At 39.7% G+C, this 20,782-nt stretch overlaps 1 protein-coding gene and 1 long non-coding RNA gene across 3 annotated transcripts; one reads left to right on the top strand and one right to left on the bottom strand.

Annotated features, from left to right (window-relative positions):
* Window positions 1–1,195: 1,195 nt before the first annotated feature.
* NADK (NAD kinase) lies at window positions 1,196–19,318 on the top strand. Of its 2 annotated transcripts, none has more exons than XM_065650162.1 (12): window positions 1,196–1,302; window positions 4,702–4,875; window positions 7,928–8,011; window positions 11,433–11,562; window positions 12,088–12,196; window positions 12,438–12,523; window positions 12,820–12,922; window positions 13,336–13,487; window positions 14,009–14,108; window positions 14,523–14,680; window positions 15,018–15,100; window positions 16,155–19,318. In XM_065650162.1, the coding sequence occupies exons 2-12, from the start codon at window positions 4,703–4,705 to the stop codon at window positions 16,300–16,302; spliced, it is 1,326 nt and encodes a 441-aa protein (XP_065506234.1). In that variant the 5' UTR covers window positions 1,196–1,302; window position 4,702; the 3' UTR covers window positions 16,303–19,318. The 2 variants fall into 2 exon arrangements, with proteins under 2 accessions (XP_065506234.1, XP_065506233.1); XM_065650161.1 differs by having other exon boundaries at window positions 4,662–4,875.
* On the bottom strand, window positions 17,088–20,754 carry LOC135997520 (uncharacterized). Its single transcript, XR_010607452.1, has 3 exons — window positions 20,426–20,754; window positions 20,250–20,340; window positions 17,088–17,981 (listed from the first exon to the last, which is right to left on the bottom strand). It is a non-coding gene; the product is annotated as an uncharacterized LOC135997520 (long non-coding RNA).
* Between the last annotated feature and the right edge of the window lie 28 nt (window positions 20,755–20,782).

Genomic DNA, 20,782 nt, shown 5'->3' with positions numbered 1-20,782 from the left:
TTTATATTTTAACAGCCAATATATTCTTGTGGCAACCGGTTTTAGTGGCGATTTATCTCTTTCATCTTAATGAATTTCGAAAAATTCATCCCAAGAGTGCACTGAAATGAAAATGGACTCTTTGGGTAGCTTTTGTAGCCAGGAACTGGGTATGGACAAGACAAAGGCACTGTGTTTGAACATCGTTCCTCTCTGCTGAACGTGTTATTTTACTGCAGCTTTTAAGATTAATGCCTTGGCTCTGTACAAATTAGTGCTACGTTGCTTCCTAGTGCCCTGTGCTGTTGTCTCTTTAACAGTTTGAACATCTCTGTCAGCACCTGAAAGATATTTCAGTCTCCAAGATAGTGGTAACTTCATAGAACTGTGCACTGTTTCCTTAATTCATGCCGGCCAGGCTCTTAACGTTGTGTGGAAGGAGGAGTAAAGAGCAATCGTGACTCAAAATACTGCGCTTTTTATGAAATGGTGTAACCTTACCGTGGTATTTCCCCAGATGTAGCAACTGCTTCCTCTTTGTCAAGTTTGTCTCATCTGTTATTGACTGTCACTTCTTTGCAGCTCCCCAGTTTCCTCAAAACATACTTTTCTACATGAAGGAAGGAGGAAAAAACCAAAAATCCCAAATGCCGCCATTCTCAAGTGGTGTAACTTGTTCCCAGTTTGTGGATTTAGCCCGATGTGCACTCCAGTGAGCTGCATGTTTGGGTCTATGAGCTCTTTGAAGTACAATGGTTGAAAACGCAAGGTAGAAATTAGAAAAGCTGGTTGATTTTGGCAACTGGGAAGGATCGTTTTCGTGTTCGCAGTTATAAGGAGCCTCTCGGGGCCTCTGCTGAAGTTTGTGACCAAGCTCCTGATGATTTCAGTACAACACGCACGCTGAAAACAAACGCTTTTTTTTTTTTTTTTTTTTTCCCCCACCCTTGCTCAAAATTCGGTTTCAGATCGAGGACAGAAAGAAGCTTTCAAGCTTCTGCTGGGCTCTAATTCCTCCTCTGGGTAATTTCTAATTGCAAAAGCAAGCAAGCGGGAGATAACGCCCAGAGCTGACAGGGCGCATGCGCGGCGGGCCGGGGCGGGGAGCCGAGGGCGGCGCTTTTGCGCATGCGCGCTGCCCCCTGCGCGGGGCGGGCTGTGCCGGGGAGGCGGGCAGAGGACGATGGAGGCGCGCAGGGTCCGCCGGCCCCGCGCACCGCCCGGGAGCAGCCGCGGCCGCCGCCACCACCACCGCCGGGGCCGACGTGCCGGCCTCTGAGGGAGCAGGGGTGGGGACGCTCCGCCGGACGGGGAGCAGCCGGGGTGAGCCGGGGGGCGGCGGGCCGTTGTGCTGAGGGGAGTCCCCGGGGGAGCTCGGCCGTGCCAAGCGGCTTCCCGGGAGGCCGCCGGTTCGAGTCCCCGGTGCGCGTCTCTGCGGCGACAGGGCCCGGCGTGGAGCGGCCCGGCCCCTGAGGCCAGCGCGGGGCGGGCGGGAACCGCGGCGGCCGCGTCCCCGGCGGCCGGGCCGGCCGGCCCGGCCCTGAGGCGCCCGGGGAGCGCGGGCTGTCGGTCCCGCCGCGGGGCTCGGGTGGCGCCGGCAAACGCGGGGCTCGGTGCGCTGCGGTGAGGAGCCCTGAGCTCGGACATCTCCCGAGGGGATAACAGGTAAACCCGCCCCACCTGGCCCGCCTTCTCCTTGCTCACACATGGAGTGCGTGGGACCCAGCTCCTGGTTTGTTTGAACATCCGCGCTTCTGGTTCAAGGGACGGCGATGAGTTATTAATGGTTATTAATGCCCGTTCCTCGGAATCTTACGTGTGTCGGTGTTTCCGAAGCAGAAGGGTTAACAAATGGACTTGTTTTCCCTGGATATTAAACACGTGACAGTCAGACTATCTGCTTTTTAGTAGAAATAGCACTGGAGCATGTAATCAAAAAACACGCTACTAAATTTCAACCGCCGTCAGACCGCTACATTTCAATATGAAATATTATTTTGGTTTTTGTTTCCTCGGGCACACTAGAATATGAAGTTCTAAACTAAACCGAGAAGGGAGGTTTGTTGAGCCCACACAGTTTTTCCTTCTCTTTTTGGGTGAGAGGAGGTTTAGTGCCTTAAGGATGGGGTCATAGGGGTATAACCTCTATTGAAGTGCTTTCTTCAGCAAAATATAACAGCAAAAAGTCTCCACAGAATTACGTGATTAAGCAAACAGGGGTCTGTAGCAATGGGGCAAGCGGCATCATTTTTGGATATAGCATCTTCCTCTTCTGCGCTAATACAAGGTTGATAATATGGTACAAAATGGGGTTTTGAATGGCTGATGTAATTTCTAAGAAATTAGTAGAAATGCTGCAGTCTTGAAGACATTTTAAAAGCAGTGTGAGCATTTGGTCAGGATGACCCTGCAGTAATTGTATAATCACGATGATTTCGGGCAATGCATTTGGCAGGAAAAAGTTTGTTACAAAATAACACCTTGCAAGCATGCTTATTAAAAAAAAAAAATCTAAACTACGTGATGATTTGCAGCCTTATGCTTCTCGTGTAGCTGTTTGCAGCCAAAGATCCTATTTCTTTGTATGCTATTCAGTGCGATCAAGCAGTGGAGAAGGTGGCTTTGTAAGGTGGAAACGCACATAACTCTTACGTGGCCACCTGGATGTGAATTACATAGAAATGAAAGCTTAGAATTGTGTTACCATCAGAGAAATATAATATTAAATGTTAATACTTTCTCAATAGTCCTTCATTCTGAACATCTAAATACTTTTTATTTTTAATTTTGGCCACAACTGAGACCAGAGCAGCCTTTTCGCTAGTTTGTTAATACGTGCCTAAATTTTTTTGGATGCAGTCCTGGAAGCTGCTCAGTCCTTATGTCAGATCTGCTTATTTAATAGAGGTCTTGTGAGGGAATGTTAATTAAACAGTACATGGCGTAAGCTGTAGTTGAAACATCCTGAGTTGGAAAGTATTACATGGAAGGAATAGCAAGTTCTTAGGCTGTATTTAGTACGTCTGCACACCGTCTTACTCCCAGTTTTGTGCTAATCTGATTTTCCTGACTGGCAGCATCTGTCAGATGAAAATACTTCAAACAAAGTCTGGGATCTCTGAAGTAAAAATGGTGGTAGTTAGATGATGGTTTAAAGAACAAACAATTTAAGAACCTTCCTCATGCACACACTGGTGCTGGGAGACCCTTTCCAGTCAGAGATACCAAATATCTTGTTTTAAAATAACTTATTTTCTGAAACCCAGATATCTAAATGACTTGGTTTGTGTAGCTGGTTCAGAAACAACCAGCCAGAGATGTATTAATGAACCTTGATGAGGTTGTGATAAAAGCTAATACAAATGAAAACTGTTAAAAATAATTTATATTGAATCAGGTTTTACATAGGTGCTTGCACAATCAGAGTAATTATGTGCATAAATCAACTGGCACAAAATTTATATTGAGCTTACAGTTGTCTAAATATGGAGTTACAGTTTTCTAATTTTAGCTGTAAAAAATTAGAAATGTTTTGCAATTACTATTTCCCAAGTCATGGCCACAGGTGATACTGAGCAATGAGTAACCAAGAGCTAAACATTGATATCTTTGCAAGTGCAGGGTCTTATAAATTATTAATGGCTGGCAGCAATTGTACCTCTCTGCAGTGGTGTTCTTTTAGGGTAAGCCGAATCTATACTAGGAGCAAGAGTATTTTCTAATTTGATTAGGTGGTGGTTCTGTGTCATTTAGTAATGAGCCAGCGCTCATTCTAAAATTACAACTCCATTTTATTGATGCTTTTGTTCTCTAAAAGTTTGGATGCCGTGAAATACAGGACCTGTAAAATTATGGAACTTGTCATCTTCTGGTACCTTTACAGCCAGGTATCGTTATTCCATGGGTGTTTTCCAGAGCCGTGTCCTTTTGAATGGTTACCATGAAGTTATGGTCCATTCTCTGCAGGGTACGGCTTCTTCCTACTTGGTTCAAATAACGATGAGAACTTACATAGGGGATTTTAGTACTTTTGGGGAAGGATGGTTATTTAAAGTTTGGGTTTGGTTTTTCTTCTGCAAAATTGCTGTCTAGCCAGCTGTTTGTCTTTATTTGTGCTGATTATTTGTGGAACACTTCACATTTGTCCTTATTTCGTCTTGTTTGTTTTGGACCATCTCCCCAGTTTGTCACAAATTATTTAAGAACTTTGGTATCGGCCTCCAGCTTATTTTTGTCTCATGTCAGCTTGCTGTTAATCTCATTTTTGTGAAAAACTAAAGTTTGTTATGGTTATCTCTATTGCATTATTTTTTTGCTTACTTTGACAGGGTTTCTTCTGTTATAGCTTAGGGTATTTTAGTTTTATTAATATATGTATCATCCAATAGGAGACTATTCTTTTTCCTGAGTCTTGGTTCCTTGGGAAATATGTAAAGCTTTTCTTCCTCTTTTGTATTGAAAATAAATTTATTTTATCCTGTATATAACTGGAGATGTGAATCTGTGCTGGTCGTGAAACAACTTTGTACTGAGCCTCTTCTAAATCTGGGAACATACGTGTTTTAATTCTGGTGGATTTTATCAAAGTCTCCGAACTTGGTGTTTAAAACTCACTCTGTTAGCTTTGCTAATACTGAGATTTTTCTTCTCCCAATCCCCTTTCTCCTGGTGTTTTTCCACAGGAATTGAATTTCTCTCTCACTGAGGTTCCTTCACTTCCAGTATGGAGATGAATCGAGACAAACTGTGTCCCAGTAAGGCTGATGTGAGCTCCGATTCTGCGTTTCATTGCTCAACGTGTCATGACGATGAGGAGTGGAGCAATATGAGCCGGGGACGAGCAAAGTCACGAAGTTTGTCTGCTTCACCAGCCCTGGGAAGCACCAAAGAATTCCGGTATGGCTCTTGGTTCTTCCTATTGTTGCTACCTTTAAGAAAATTTTTTAAAAAAATTATCTGGATTTTAATTTTCGCTTCTCTTTTTACATAACTGTAGTCTTGCAGCTGTGACAAGTGATGATGAAGAGAAATAAAAATAGTGTTTTGTGGTAATAAATAGAGAGAGACATGATTATTGAACGATTCTATTGCGGCCCATGCTGTGAAAAGAGCTTGATTTTCTGAAGTAGCCATTTGAGTGGTCATCTCTAAACTGACTTGCATGTAAATAGGCTCTGGCCATTGTGAGACCTGCCTTCCGTTTCAGTGTTTCGTGGTGGATCTTAAACTGCCTTTTTTTTAGATATTTCAGCAACTTTCTATACGTGCATATACAGCTTCAGCAAGACAGCACATTACTCGTATAAAAGCTTAGAGGGTTATTGTTTATAAATAGATAAACACAAAATATTAATTTTCAAATTTAAGGAGCTTGTCGTGCACAAGTAGTCAGCTTCCAGGGGTTTTGGGCAGGTTTGAACTTTGGATACTATGATATTTGTCATATTTCAGCCTAGCTTCAGAAGCTTTACGTGCCTTCCAGAAATAAAATATACATGCATTTGTACCGAGCGGTGTTAATTCATAGCTTGATAGTCGCTCAGGTAAGAAAGGAACAGTTTTGTTCTTGGTTCCACATCTTTAACTAGCTGGCAGAACTTTTACCTCTTGCTCAACAAGCCGCTTTTAAGGGATTCTTAAAATGCACTTCAAAAGGTTGTGAGTCCAGAATGAAGGGAGAGGGTTGAACGTGGGGGTAACTTAAGAGCAGAGCTGTCAAAACGGGGATCTGCAGGGTTCATGCTCTCAAAAAAAAATCAGTCAACAGTAGAGACACTTCAGCAATTTTTTACAAACGCTCTAGGTAGAGCTCTAGTGCTGGTCATTAAAAACCTGCGTATTCAGGTTGTCTGGTAATGTGAGGCAGCACAAAGTAAGTTTGTGCTCGCAGGTCGTTTCACGGTACTGAGAAACACCCACTTTGCTTTGAGCCAAGTTTCTAATCCAGCTGCTCTCGTCATGTGGGCGGCTTGGAGAGGACTTTTGATTTTGTGATCTTTGGACCCATTGTAAATATTGCAAAAAACACAGTTATTTGCGAGAACCTTGGGTGGAGCAAGCAGTGGGAAGTGATGTTGCCAAGGTGTTATTTAACTGTCTCTATTTAAAGTGTAATTGTTCACAAGCAGATAGAGACTTAACCATTCCTTTGCACATATTGGTACACACATTCATCTCTAATTATGTCAGTCCTTGCTCATTTTTCTGTTTTAATATAATTAAGGTAAACATTATAAAACACTTAGTAATAATCTTATCTGACTGGATTAGACATACCTGGGTTTATAAATGAAAAAATATTTGGAAAACAAATATCACTTTCATGTGTTCAATGTAGCAAATTAAATACTCATTTTCATTATTGGAATTCAGATGTTACACATGCATATTTTGTTAGATATGGAACAAATAAGATGTTGCTGTTATTCCTTAATAATATATTTTTAACCTGTCATCCGGTTTTGATTTTTATTAGATTTCTGAATGGTTTTTTAGTATTAAGAGTGAGTCATCAGGCTGGTCTGAGCTACTTTATAATATACACAATGGAAGGCAGTGCAGTCATGATTTGTTACTGCCAAGCAGTAGGTCAGTTACCAGTTCCTGTGGTAATTGAATTAAGCACAGGAAAGGCATATTTCCCCCTTCTTTTTAATGGAATAATTCAAACAGCATTTACATAATGTTTCAACAGTTCCATGACTTGAGTAAGTTTTCCTCCCGTGTGGAGATTTGCTGAAGGCGGTGGGAGGGATGCAAGGCAGAACAGTTCCGACTTGCTCCAGATAATCTCATCCTAGAGCCAGGGGTAATCCTGTCCGCTGGGTGGGATTGAAGTTTGAGGATGAATGACATTTTGGAGCTCTTGTCTATTTGAAGGCAAAGATCATCTTAGGTCTTTTTAGATAAATAAATGGAAAAAATGAGCTTTTTTTTCTACCTCTTGTTTGTCTCTACCTGCCTTAATCTCAGCCCTTGATACCTAGAAAAAAATGTTTATGGTTAATAAAAAGCTCTGCTCAAATAGCCAGTCAAGATCCTGGATTCTATTTGTTTGAGGGTGATGGAAAGAAAAGGGGACTGTTTTCAATGTAATCTATAAAAGGCAAATGTGGGTAATGGGGAAGAAAGCAAACCAAAAAACTAAGGAGACCCAACCTAGTATGTAATAAAATGAACTAAAGCCTGGTACTGCAGATATATATCTCCATATATCTTAGAACTGAAGGATTTGCATTTTATTAATTTATTGAGTGCAAAGACTTAAACAACAAAAAAGTGTTTCAATGATCAGGACACCATTACTGTGGCTCGATCACCAAAAAAATGAGAAGGTGTTGCCTTGGTATTGGAGATTTCATGGGAAATGCTTGTCAAGACTTACGCTGAGCAACCTCGTTTAGATGTGTTACTGTAGCTTCTCGAGATGTAGAGCACACGCTAAGCTATTTTATGTGTATTTATACCAGGTGTAATCGTTCTGCGTGTCCTGTTCTGAAATTATTTGCTCTCAGATAGGATGTAGTGCTTCAGGAAATATAGAAAATAAAAGTATCGTGGTCATTGTGTCTGCAGCAGAGACGCTGGTGTCATTTAGGAACTGATGCAGACTAATCCTTTACACAAGCTGGTGAGACAACTAACAGTCATTGCAGGTTTGTTTTGCTGAGAACATGACCTGAATTCAAGGGTCTTGGGCTCACTTTGTTGTGTGTATGCTTAGTTGTTTGCTTGCTCGTTGTCAACAAAAACTAATGCATGCCAAGATATTACGGAAGGGAAAATGCTTATACTATATAAACAAAAGCCCTGGCTTATGTTTTGTATTTTAATTAATTGCCTAGTGCAACTGTTTCAAAGAAGTGGTTTTGTTGGTTGGGGAGCTAATTATACCCAGTTTGTCATCACATTCTTTTACTTATTGGTTATATTTTATGTCTGTTTTTAGGAGAACACGCTCCTTGCATGGACCATGCCCAGTGACCACATTTGGACCAAAGGCCTGTATGCTGCAAAATCCCAAAACGATTATGTAAGTACTTGTGAAATGAATGGTATTATGCTTATTCTATAAAATAAGTTTGCTTTGCCGTTATTCACCCCCTAATCAGCATTGTTTGTATTGTACGATATTTAGAGATGTTCGTGTCGCTTGATGGCCAGCGTGGGGTCGGCGTTGCCAAAACTGGCCTGCTATTTTTATCACACATTGCCCATTTAGAAAGTCAGCCTGAGAGAATGGATGGCACTGCTGAGCTGTATTCTCAAGTAAAACCTCGTTACACGTGCAGGAGCTTGATCTGCATGTTGGAAACTATCATAGGGGTTTGAATGTCATTGTTTTTTTTCTCCCAAGGGATGGTAGGACATAACCAGTATTTCTGTGTATGGCTTTACAGTGGTTTTGCTGGTTGGAGTGCTTGCTGCAGGGTAGCAGACATCAAAGGAAATGCATTTTACTGGTTTAACATTAGTAACTCATGTGGTGTTCTTAGGCCCACTATCTACTACCTAAAATAATGGGAGTTTTCTCCCGGCTCAGTCTGTCTATTTTGGAAAAAAAAAAATAACCATTTCACATAAAAATAGAGCAAGGTATGTGAATAGTATAAGTACTGAAGTTTTGTTTAGACATGTTTTGCACACTCTGTAATCCACAGTTTGATGTCAACAACAGCAGCAATAATAAACACTTTCCAACATAATTGGCAGTGAACTTGCTATGTGTATTAAACACCCTTTATAGCAATCTAATTCTGATATGGCAAAGCTATTAGTAGCATTTTGTTTGTTTCCTCAGCTTGAAATATGTAAAGATTAGTGTTTCTGAATGATAGAGGAACCCAAATTTTTATGGACAGCACAAAGAAAGGAGGAGAAATGGTTCTGTGTGCTGTGCAGTCTGAGGACAGCCTCTCCCTCTCTGGGATTACGTGCTTGATCTGGTAGTTTGAATTTTTGTATCTCATCTATGACACTTTACGTGTATAAATACCATTAAGGCAAGTTTGCTTTTAGACTCGATGAATTTAATGTGAAAATAAGGGTTGGTTTCTGCTTTGCAGGCATATGAAATGAAAATGTTTTTGTGTTGGATGGTATAAAAATGTGGCTTTTTACTCCATGTATTATATACTTACTAAATGGTGGTTCAACTTGCTCAGATGAGGAATCTCAGAGTTCCACAGATTAACCATGTTGGTGGCCCCTATTTTTGTCTTTTTAAAAAGTTTCATTTCATTATTCTTTCAGTTAAACGCAAAGTATTTGAATTAAGTGTTTATTTGCCTATATCTTTACCTGACCAGCAGTAGCCTGCCTCAAAACAGATTGGCAGCAGCCTGACTTTTCCTCCAAAGGTGTGGCGGAAATCTCGCAGTTTACGGTAACTCTGAACTTCCTTATTCTCGCTGCGGGTTGTGAAGTTGCCGGGTGTGCTGTGGTTCTTGGAAAGCCCAGCCCAGCTGTTGGGATCGTGCTCCTCCCCATGGGCTGGACCAGCCTCGTCCTTATAAGCGCAGGGTCAAGATCCCTGCGTGCAGGAGGTGCGGGCGATGCTGAACGCACGCGGCATGCCAGGAAAAATCTGCTTTTGCATGTTCGGAATAGCTGGGGAAAAACGGGCGCCCTCGGCTCGTGGGAGGAAAATGGGCTGTTTGAAGAACAAATTGTAAATTACTGTTCTTACAATACGTGAGGTTTTTGGTGTGGCTTCTAAAACCAAGCAAGACCTTTTTGTTTTGGTTTTTCTTCTCTACGGTCAGTGATATTGTTAAACTCTCTTAACTGGAATTTTTTAACAGAAAATTTTAGTTTTTATGTATGAGCATAAGTTAGTGAAGGTCTTTAAGTGCTGGTGTTAATGGTTGTATTGAAAAACCTGCTTTCTGAAGACTGTTATGCAAGATGAGCGGATGAGTTGAATAACTCTTCAGTGAAAACAGAATCAGGTGCTTGTGTTGTGGAGGAGAGGAGAGGCAAAATACCTGGTTCTAAACTCTTGAAATAGGATTTTTCTTGTGAAATCTTGCCTTTGAAGATCTGCAATAAAGGATTTTTTTGCAAAGCCACACAACTTTTTGTTTGGACTGATTGAAATACTTAACTGGAAAAAAAAATCAGAAAAAATATTTTCTTTTGAGATATCAGGTTATTAATAAGTGATAAAAGCCTCAGCCTTTATTTTTTTTGTGAGCTGTTGCATTTGCCTGACTTCAGGAAAGAAACATGAAGATCTTACAGCATGTTATGAATAATTTTTCATTTTGTAGAACTACATGGAACTGGTGAGTATGGTTCAAATAGGCAGCCTGTCTTTTGTTTGAATGAAGTCTGTATTAGTGTATTAGTTCTAGATTTATTAAGTGCAAACCAGCACTGCAATCTTTAGTTCCTGGCCAGATTTAGATGGTAGTCTGGTCGTCTGGAAATGGTTTTGGGGGTGGTTTCCTCTATTTATATTTTTTACCTTTTAACAGTATTGAGATGTGAGGAATTTAATTTTATGAAATGAACGTTAGTATAGAAAACGCTTCCTTAGTTGCCGTTTGTATTGGAAATAGCACATAAAACTTCAGCTTCAGTTCCTTGCAACTGTTTGGCAGCAATAAACACATTAATGCAACTCTTCCTGTTTCATTTCATTTTATTTTCAGTTTGGCCACTGGTTGGTCATAGTCATCTCAGATTCATGGCGATATTTGGGATTGTGTGTGGTATCTTCAAAACTACCTTATACTGTATTTATATGTAGAATGTAGGCACTTTGGAAAGTAAAATGAGCAGGTAATTCCACCTCCAGCGTCATCATCTGTTTTATTTTAACCCTTGAAGTGGCTAAATCCAAATCCCTTTGTAAATTTGGCTTGTTCAGCATTTATACTAATCTGCTTTGCTTTATGGATTATACCTGCGCTATATAGAAAAGAATGGGATGTTTGTAGTATGCGAAACACAACCAGGAATTATGTAGCTTAGAAGTAGCTGTAAATGAAGAAGGAAAATACAGCCGAGTGTTCCTAAATTAACTACATGTGTTATAGAGCAACATGGGGTTTCTGTCAGTGAACACTCTTGAAAGCTGCAAAATTATTTTTGTACCTATATTTAGTTCTTGAGGTTCTCAAATCTTAGAATGCTGTCCTGCCAGCAGGCAGACAGTAGTTTAAAAATACTTTAAAAATTTATTTTTTCTATTAATTTACGGTAGTAGTTGTGCTACTCTAAGCAAATAATCTTGTTTGGGGATCAACACTAGAATAAAATGAATATATAGATTAGAGTTTTAAAGAAATCTTGCACAAAAGTTCGGTATGCTTACCTACCTGTAATGTTTGCCTTGCTGTTGTAGTGGAATTGTAGCGTACGTACAGGTGTCTGTTCCCGAGTCCTTTATCCGTGAAGTTTATGGTAGGAAGTCCCAGAGTAACACCATCTGGATTTCTGTTCTCCAGGCACATTCAGGATCCAGCAAGCCAGCGGTTGACATGGAACAAACCTCCCAAGAGCGTCCTTGTTATTAAAAAGATCCGTGATGCCAGTCTGCTCCAGCCTTTTAAAGAGCTTTGTGTGTATCTTACTGAGGTAGCGACATCTAAATTCCATTTTTTAACAAAATAAAAAATTTTACATCTCAACTGTTTTCAGTTACTGATTCTGTGGAATGTGCGGAATTGTAAAGTGCGAACAAATTGCTTTACCCGTTGCCACTGGAAGCCGTAAAACTTGTTTCACAACTTAAGATCAGTACTTAAGTACAGAGCTTAAAAGAAAAATCAAAACTTTCCTTCATTCTGTTTGCAGTTCTAATATTACAGGGGCTGGGATATAAAAAGCTTAATCTTTTAAACCTTGAACAAACGTAGCAATGTGACTGCATCATGTAATCTATATTCAGAAGTTTAGTTTAATTTATTATATGGTCTGTGCATGCTGCGAAATTCTCATTAGAATTAGACCACACATGAAAATTAAACCCCCCAACCAAGAGATGTAGGCCACTTCTGTAAAACATTATTCATGTGTTCTAAACTACTGCAAATTATGGGGAGAGTCAAACATTTTGTCATTTTAAGAGGTTATTAACAAGCTTATCTTACCTCTCTTAAGGAGAACAACATGATAGTGTATGTAGAAAAAAAGGTGTTGGAAGACCCTGCTATAGCTAATGATGATAATTTTGGACCAGTGAAGAAGAAATTCTGCACCTTCAGAGAAGGTATGGTAAGAATTTCTTGAAAGTAAAATTGAAGTATGTGGCTTATTTGTCTTGGTGCTTCCTTAGTCCTTGGGTTAAGTTTGTTACATTCATGTGCTTTTCGCAAACAGCTGTTGTTACAGCTTAGTTGTGTTTTTTATATTTGTGAGTGAATGTTGGCGTGCTGCACTTAATTTATGGTAGGAAGTTAAGGCTGTTGATAAAACTTAATTAAAATCTTGTATTTCAATATTGCTTCTAGATTATGATGATATCTCCAATCAGATAGACTTTATCATATGCCTGGGAGGAGATGGGACCTTACTTTATGCTTCTTCGCTTTTCCAGGTTGGTCTTTATGGGAAATAGACTTAAAGACCTCTTTTCTTTTTGTAGTATTTGATGGTTGTGGGTTTTTTGGTTTGTCTATTTGTTTTTTCTTTGTTATTGAGGACAGCATTTGTCCTTTGCTGTTCATTCCTTTTTTTTTCTTTATCAAGCCTATAGCTTTTGAAAATAATGTATGTAATGTGTTGTTTTTATTATGCTCAGTTGACATCAATAGTCAAAATATTTACAGGCAATTAGTTGAAGTATGAATTGCTTTTATTCAGTAGCTTTTAAATTCTTTTCTTTATTGATAGGGTAGTGTACCTCCAGTTATGGCTTTTCATCTGGGATCCCTTGGATTTCTTACTCCATTTAATTTTGAGAATTTTCAGTCCCAAGTCACTCAGGTTATAGAAGGTAAATTTAAGGGGACAAGATGTGGTGCTTCTTTTCGTTACATTTTCTGTAGCTTTTTCCAAGATTAGTACATTTTCTTAACTAACTCATTTAGGTTGTCCCGTAAGATTGAGTCACAAGAACTGTATACTGAACTGACAAAAGTATCGCATTGGCCCATTCAGTGCTGCTTTCTGTACTATTCTGTAAAGGAAAACTGCTGAGAAACAATTTTGTCCTGTGTGGAGTAAACACGTGAAGTGGGTTTTGAGCTTTAACCAAATGTAGACAATTATCTTGTGACTGAAATTGGGAATGTTGAAAGTGCGGGCAATAGACGGATGGCATTTCATAGAGTTTGCTAGTCTTTACAGGGCTTCACTTGCTATCCTGGCATAGCTTTTTTTGTACTTTCTCTTGTATTTCACTTGTAGGCAATGCAGCGCTCGTTCTGCGAAGCAGGCTCAAAGTGAAGGTAGTGAAAGAGCACAGAGAGAAAACCACAGTACAAAATGGGATAGAAGAGAATGGAGTAGTGTCGACAAATATTGAGAAAGAAGTGGGCAAGCAAATTATGCAGTATCAGGTCAGAGCGCAAAACAAGCAAAAAAACCTAATATGCAGTTTGTAAATTGCTTTGTATTTGTTTTATTATGACTTTCCCCTTTTCGCTAGTTTACTTACATAAGCCCGGCAGTGTGGGATAGATGCATATTGCTCTATTCTACAAGGTGTGCAGTAAATAATGAAGAGGTGTACATCATTACTTTCTGTAATCGTAAGTGTTAATATTGTACTTTTCTGTAGTAATATTTTCCTTGTATTTTGAAAACAAAGTAGTAGTTCTAAAGTGGGGTATCCCAAAGATTTTTTTGTAAGTGACAAAAAAACCCCCCTGCATTTTATTAGTAACCACCTTCTGGAAATAATCCTTAACAAAACCACTTCAGCTGGCACTTGATGAGACAGAAGTGTAGAGTCTAATTTGAAAAATTCCTGCTGATCTAGTACCTGCCCAAGGTCTGGAAAGCATGTTTTGGCTTGTGATTCATTACATTGCCAAGTCAGCAATAGCAGACTGGTGTGTGATATTTGATGTCCTGACAGGTCCTAAATGAAGTCGTAGTGGATCGCGGTCCTTCTTCTTACCTTTCCAATGTAGACGTCTTTCTTGATGGACACCTGATAACAACAGTGCAAGGAGACGGTGAGTCTGCTGCTTGAGTTCAATTGCGTGTCAGTTCATGTGTAGACCGTTGCTATTTTACTGGAGGATTTTCCCACGTGGAGTTTGCCAAAGGCCAAAGATCTCAACTCTTGAAATACAGAAGTTCATGTTTGAAGCTCTTATACTTCAAAAAATGAATGTCACTGTTTACAGAGTTGCGTAACCTGAGATCTAGAAGTTTATGCAACTTACGTGAAGCCACAGAACAAAGGTGCTGTGCCAGGATTAGAAGAGAGTTTCTGAGTTTTTGTTTGTTACGCTTCAACTCACCTGTGAAATGCAAGTTGATGCATTCTCCGCCTCATTTTCATAACAGTGCTATTCCTTAGTCATCTTCCAAAATAATGCACGATTGTAGCGCTAACGTCAGTGAAATTTTACCTCCTTTCACAGGGGTCATTGTCTCCACGCCGACTGGTAGCACGGCCTATGCAGCTGCAGCAGGAGCTTCTATGATCCATCCAAACGTTCCTGCGATCATGATCACCCCGATCTGCCCTCACTCCCTGTCTTTCAGACCTATTGTTGTTCCTGCCGGCGTGGAACTCAAGGTTAACTTCTGTTTTGTTGGTTCTCTTTCTAAGTTAAAAACTTTTGTAGTGACGTGAATGTGACCAAAGCGGGAGAGGTTGGGAAATGCTGTGTGTCTCCTGCATCCTTTCGTTTGTAGGAGGACCAGATCAAGTCTGAAGAGTGCAAATTTGTTTAAAATAATACCCCCACTAGCAGGATACTTTACACCGCTTCCTTCTGGGTTGTAGTTGTGTAGCATTCTGCAAAACAGGAATACATACTTTGACATTCTGATTAATAAAATTTTACATCATTTCTGGTAAAGTGTGTATAAATCAGTGGTGTTCATGGAAATGAAAAATTCTCCTTTTTCAGATTATGCTCTCCCCAGACGCCAGGAATACAGCGTGGGTTTCCTTTGACGGAAGGAAGAGGCAGGAAATATGCCATGGAGACAGGTCAAGCCTTTTTTTGATTGTAGCATCTCTCTATATAGAAAATACTGATCTGTGTGCTTCTCTCATTCTGTTTAGACTGTCAGAAGGGTTGCTGACAGGGAAGAGACAAGCTTTTATAAAACCTAACATGTCTTACAGCACAAACCGCTAAAAGCATTTAGTTTCTAACATGAGTTTTTTAGCTCTTGCTATGAAAGCAAGTGACGTGTTAGAGCGAAAACATGTAAACATTGCACGCTTGGCAAGAAAGATCAACACGTCTTTGGAAAAAATTGTAAATCTAACGTAAAGAGAAATCTTAGGAGTTTGAGAAGATGTAAACCTGGTTTACCAACAGGAGTTGCATGTAAGCAGTGGCTGTCAACAATGCCATATGATTTAAACTCTGTTATCTCAGTGACTGGTTGTGGTCACTTGCGATGCTGTTTATTGCCGTGAGGGAGCAGAATGCAGTGTGTGAAGTTTCCTCATGTTTTACGTGCAAAATGTGGTGGCTTGTCCTAGTGGGAGGTGATTTAAGGCAACCGTGTGATATATGACTGGTAGACTTGCTGTTCAGGGTGACTTCTTTGTTTTCTTAGTCCATACAAGTTGCCAGGAAGGAAAATGTATAGCCGGCATGACACTTCATTTGAGCTGAAATACAATTTCATCTCAGGTTGAAAGATCTATAGAATAGATCAGGAGACCAGTAGCGATTCAAACATAAGATTTGGCTCTTTCTTAGATTCTAGACTTCTTAGTGCTGTTACGTTTTCCTTTGTCCCGATGTTGATGTGACGACCAGCACAAGACTGCAGGACGTCGTGGAGCGGGTTCAGTATTCTCACTGTTAACAAACGCTGTCCACAGCGCATCTGTTCACAATTCCAAGCCCTGTGTTCCCTCTTTAGATGAGCCTGCAGACTTGGTTATTGCTTCATTATGGAAACTCGCTATTTTACCAAATTGGCTGATCGTAGCTCTGTGTTAGCTAGTGAACAGAAACATTTTTTTGTAATTAAGTTGCTTTTCACTGCCCTTGACTGACCGGGGTATTCCTGTGTCGTTGCAGTATTAGCATCACTACCTCTTGCTATCCCCTTCCTTCGATCTGTTTCCGAGACCCTGTGAGCGACTGGTTTGAAAGCTTGGCTGAGTGTTTACACTGGAATGTTCGGAAGAAGCAAAATAACTTTGCTGTTGAAGAAGAAGAATTCTGAGTGTCTACGTCTAACAAGACTCATGGGAATGGAAAGTGGCAGTATCCCTTCTATACGCTTGGGTTTTCAAGTTTTTGGCTAACGAGTGTGGTCACCATCAGGCATATATAATGATTATAGTTTATATTTGTCTGATCTGCTGATGTCTGGAAATTATTGTGCTACTTCCTGTCCACCGAGGGTAGGAATGGAAGAAATTAGGCTCTGGTTGTTGTAATCCAATTTGAATTTCCTTTCAATGAGCAATCTGAAAATGGATGATTTCTGATTGGTATTGCCAACCACATCTGTAGATTTGATTGTAACCTATAACTTACCAATAACATGGTAGGCTGAATGTAGACACATAATAGAAAAGTGGCAGTAGAAAAATGGCATTAAAATAGTCTGTTTAATTTGGTATATTTCTAATTCAATTTAAGACTGCAATGCATATAAAGGCTCTAAGAAATTTGCTTTTTTTAAAAGAAAAAAGCAGCTTCTCTTTGTTAGCTTCAATACGTCTTGCCCAGAACAGCTCCCCATGAAGCGCTTAAAGTACTTTCTCCTTGTGAATGTGACACACTGTGAAGAAACACTCATGAAGAATGTTTTTTATGAATAGATGGAACTAGTAAAAAAAATACTATATTTTTTTAATATACATGTATATATCTTATGGCCGTCTGCCCAGTGTGTGACCCTTGGCTGTCATCACTGTTTAAACATCCCCAAATAGCTCGGATGAGCGTTGGCGTGGGCTGAGTTGGTTGTTACAGTGATCTCCAGTTTTGTAGCTGGTTTGGAGCTCCACAGTTCCTGGCGGTGGCAGTCATCAATGTGTTGCTTTTTCTTATTTTTGTTTGATTCTCTGGAATAAATGGTAGCATTAGAGACTATAAAGTGGAAAAAAAAAAAAGAGTGTTCAAGAAGAATCTGGACTTCGATTACTACTATATTGTCTAGTTCCACTATTGTCTTGAAGAAAATAATGTCCTATAGCAGGCCCTGAATGCCCTTGAGTTCCAGAGGTACCTTCCAGCTGTGAGTGACGAGTGATACAGAGCAGGACACTGCGCGGGGCGGCTGGAAATGGGAGGACGCATTCCCCGGGGAGCAGCAACGGTGCCTTCAGCACACTCAAGATATTCTAAGTCTCGTATTTACATTTTTAAGATGCTTTCAAATGTTTCTAACTTCTCTATGTACATATTTTATTGTATGTGCTTTTATGAAAGAAAAAACAAAGCAAAACCCAACAAAAAACCTGGTTGGGGAAAAAAGGGTTTGTACTGTACTTTAACTGAAAAATATCAAACCGAAGTATAATGTTTACATTTCTGTTCTCTGTGGTGCAGTCTCATAATCATACTATCCAAGCTTTAGCAGTTTCAAAGTCTTGCTGTGTTGGTCGTTAAAAGAATGGATGTTATCTGCTAAATTTAAGACCGTGGCATAATATTGTGGAGGAGTTAATTTACTGATTAAGGTGGGATTTCCTTGAAAGTGGAGTGAGAAGCTCTCTTGAACTTTTCATGATTGTCTTACGTAGTTTATGTGGTCCAAAGTGGTAATGGGAAATGTATTAATTTCCGAACTCTGCCCAACCTGCTTCCTCTGGTGGTTTAAATAATGTCTCTTTCATTTCGGGTGCTGCCCTAGTCCGTCTAATTTTATTAAATCCAGGTGAGAGCACTTTTCTGTAAAAGAGAAGCAAATTCTTGCTTAATGATACAAATCACAATGAAAACGTGTCAATATAAATGAATACTCAGTTTGTAAATTTTGTAAAATAGAATACTGCTTTGATTTGGTCTAAATAGACAAATTTTGTGGTATCTTTGAGAATATCCAGATAGCTTTGGGGTTTTATCTTTCACTTGAATTGGAAGTAATTGTTTTATTACTATTTTGAAGCTGCTTACGGGTTTCCTAGGGGGAGTATTCAGTTATTTAATAACTGTTTACTTTTTGAACTATAGAAGTGTCAGACTTTTTGCTTTGAAACTTTTATTTAAACATGCAATAATTGAGAAAAGGTACAGGGTGTAGTGGCTATATAAATGTATTGTTAAGTGAAAAGTAAGTGGAACATGAGGCATGCTAGGAAGTGGAAATCATTTTGCGGAGGTGAGGCGAAATGATTAATGAGCCTTATCTAGTATTTTTTTTTAAAGATAAAACTATATTCAGCACTTTTTATTTATGCTTTTTATAATAGTAAATCTATTCTTGACTAAGTCGCCGAATTTTAATTTTCAGAGTGCATAGTTTATGAAATCTGTAATCGAGATTTACTGAACTCCTTTCTCTAGATTAGATCTAGATCAGTACTTGTATTTAAACTTATCACGTTCTGCAGTTGCGTTACTGGCTTTGAGACTTTGCAGTTTTGCTTGCACAACTATTCTCGCTTGACAACAACCTGACGTGGATCAGCAAGCGCTCCAGGACCGACTGCAGGCAAGAAAGTCACCCGCTGACTTTAGGTTTTGCTTTTTCTTCAAAAAGCTGCATTGATTCTAATTGTACTGACTGCTTTACATCCAAACGCAGCCCGAATTGTGTTAATACGTTACAAATTGATCTAATGGTACAAAGTCACTTTTCAAGGCCTTTAATCCACAAACCAGCGATTCACAAGCAGGCTGGTGAGATTTAAACAGCTCTCAAGTTTTGCGTATTTAACTGCTGAGAGTGTGGGGAACTTCAGGAAAAAAAGCTGTCATGCAGACTTGGTTATATTGGCAAGAAAAGCTCATTGTGCTGATGTAGCTTACTCAGAGTAACTTGTTTAAACTGTACTAGTAACATAGGTTTTTGCTGATTAAGACCAGTGTTTCTAATATAAGGCTTTGTAAATGTCACTGTACCTACAAATCCTTTCCATTCTACAAAGGGCCAAAATGGAAGCTTGGAAATTAATTTTTTATTTTAAAGTTATTCTCTAATAGAGAGTTTAAGAAGTTATTAACAACTGATGTAGTATGGAATAAAAGAGGAAAAATCCTGTTACATATTGTTAACGCTTTGAAAACTTGTTTTAAATATTGTTGAAAACAAATATTTTTCAATCCTTTCAATAAAATCTTTTTGTAAAGTTGGACTTGTAAAGCAGCATTTTGACTGTTGAGAAGATAAAATTAAGTAGTTACTTGCTTGGAAGATGAATATCCACTGTGGGTTTTCGATACATGGGACAGCAGCATCTGTTTCATAGGAATATACCTGAGGCTTTTTGAATGTGTGTGTCTGACACCAGGCTTTTCTCAAAAGTTTCAAAAGAAAAGCTGGATTTGTTGTGCAAGTGGAAACAAATCTTCCATACAACTAGTTGGGCTACATTAACTCCCTTTTTGAAGGCCCAAGAGTAGAAAAAATGAGGGGAAAAAAAATAGATAAGGGCAATAAACTGAGAAAACCTCAGATAATATCGATACTTAGTAAGTTTAAGATTGAAAATGTAGTTTAAATGCCCATTCTGTCCTTGCCTTTGCATATAGCATGGAAAATAAGGTTGATCAAAGAAGGGGAAATGTTTGTGTATTTCTCAGGTGTTATGTAAAGAATTTGCGCAAATTACCTAAAACTGGAATCTCCTTTTACTCATCATTCTGAGTAAAACTTGCGAAATGCTTTTGACAGGGGAAGTTCCTGATGATGTGTAGAGCAGTAGCTTCCATTTGTTTGGTACAGTGGGATTTGTTCCCAATGTTTTCCATTGGTGAATACCAATAAAATTACGATGAGTAACTTTGGATTTAGCTGGATTAACCTCCTGCTGTAATAGAAAATGTGCAGTTGGGTGTCTGAACCAGCTGGTTTAATGATTGTCTGTGTCCAGGATTAGAGTGACTGGGCAAAAACCAACATGCTTTAGTTTAGAGTAGGCCGAAGGTATTTGCTGCAGATTGTGACAGGATTGCGTATGGGGGAAACTTTCACAGGTTCAGCCCAGTAGCTCTTACCTACACAAGTATTTCCTTCAAGAGCTTGTGAAAAAGAACGGGCAGATTTCCACAGGAATTTAAGACCGTAGTCAGGAATAAGAACATTTCTCTGTGAAAATACAAAGGTTAATAATTCTCCGAGACATAACAACACATTTCTGCTTTTGGGGAGATAAATGTTTGAATGTACTCACAACTTTTTTTCTCCTTCTAATGATCCAGTTGTTTCTGCCAGCCCCTTGCTGTGAAGATAGAAGGAGCACAGCACAATCCCGCTTTCCTCAGCTCATTCTGACCAGGCCTTCTGCAGGATCGAAGTCTGCACTTACTGATCCTGCTCTAGGTAAGATCTGCTGCATGTCTGCTCATTTTAGGAAAGGATTGAATATGCTTAATTGTGTTCCTCCGTTTCAGCAGCAGTTTGTGGCCGCGTTTGGTGCAATGAAGTCACAGGCAGCAGCTGCTGCTCTCGTGCTTTCTCTTGGTGGTGTCAGCTGTGCGCAGTCTGCCCACACATTTAACCTCTTCGTGCCTCCACTGGCCTGTCTATA

This window comes from Caloenas nicobarica, chromosome 22 (genome assembly GCF_036013445.1).
Source record: "Caloenas nicobarica isolate bCalNic1 chromosome 22, bCalNic1.hap1, whole genome shotgun sequence".
Lineage (NCBI taxonomy): Eukaryota > Metazoa > Chordata > Aves > Columbiformes > Columbidae > Caloenas > Caloenas nicobarica.
The sequence above is the reverse complement of the archived record's forward strand: the minus strand, read 5'-3'. Positions and strand labels throughout refer to the sequence as shown.

Bases quoted from the DNA above. Each gene is read 5' to 3' on its own strand.
- NADK (XM_065650162.1), top strand. From the start codon at position 4,703: ATGGAGATGAATCGAGACAAACTGTGTCCCAGTAAGGCTGATGTGAGC. The intron at 11,563-12,087 runs GTAGCGACATCT...ACCTCTCTTAAG, and splicing joins TTTGTGTGTATCTTACTGAG to GAGAACAACATGATAGTGTA. The intron at 15,101-16,154 runs GTCAAGCCTTTT...GTGTCGTTGCAG, and splicing joins GAAATATGCCATGGAGACAG to TATTAGCATCACTACCTCTT.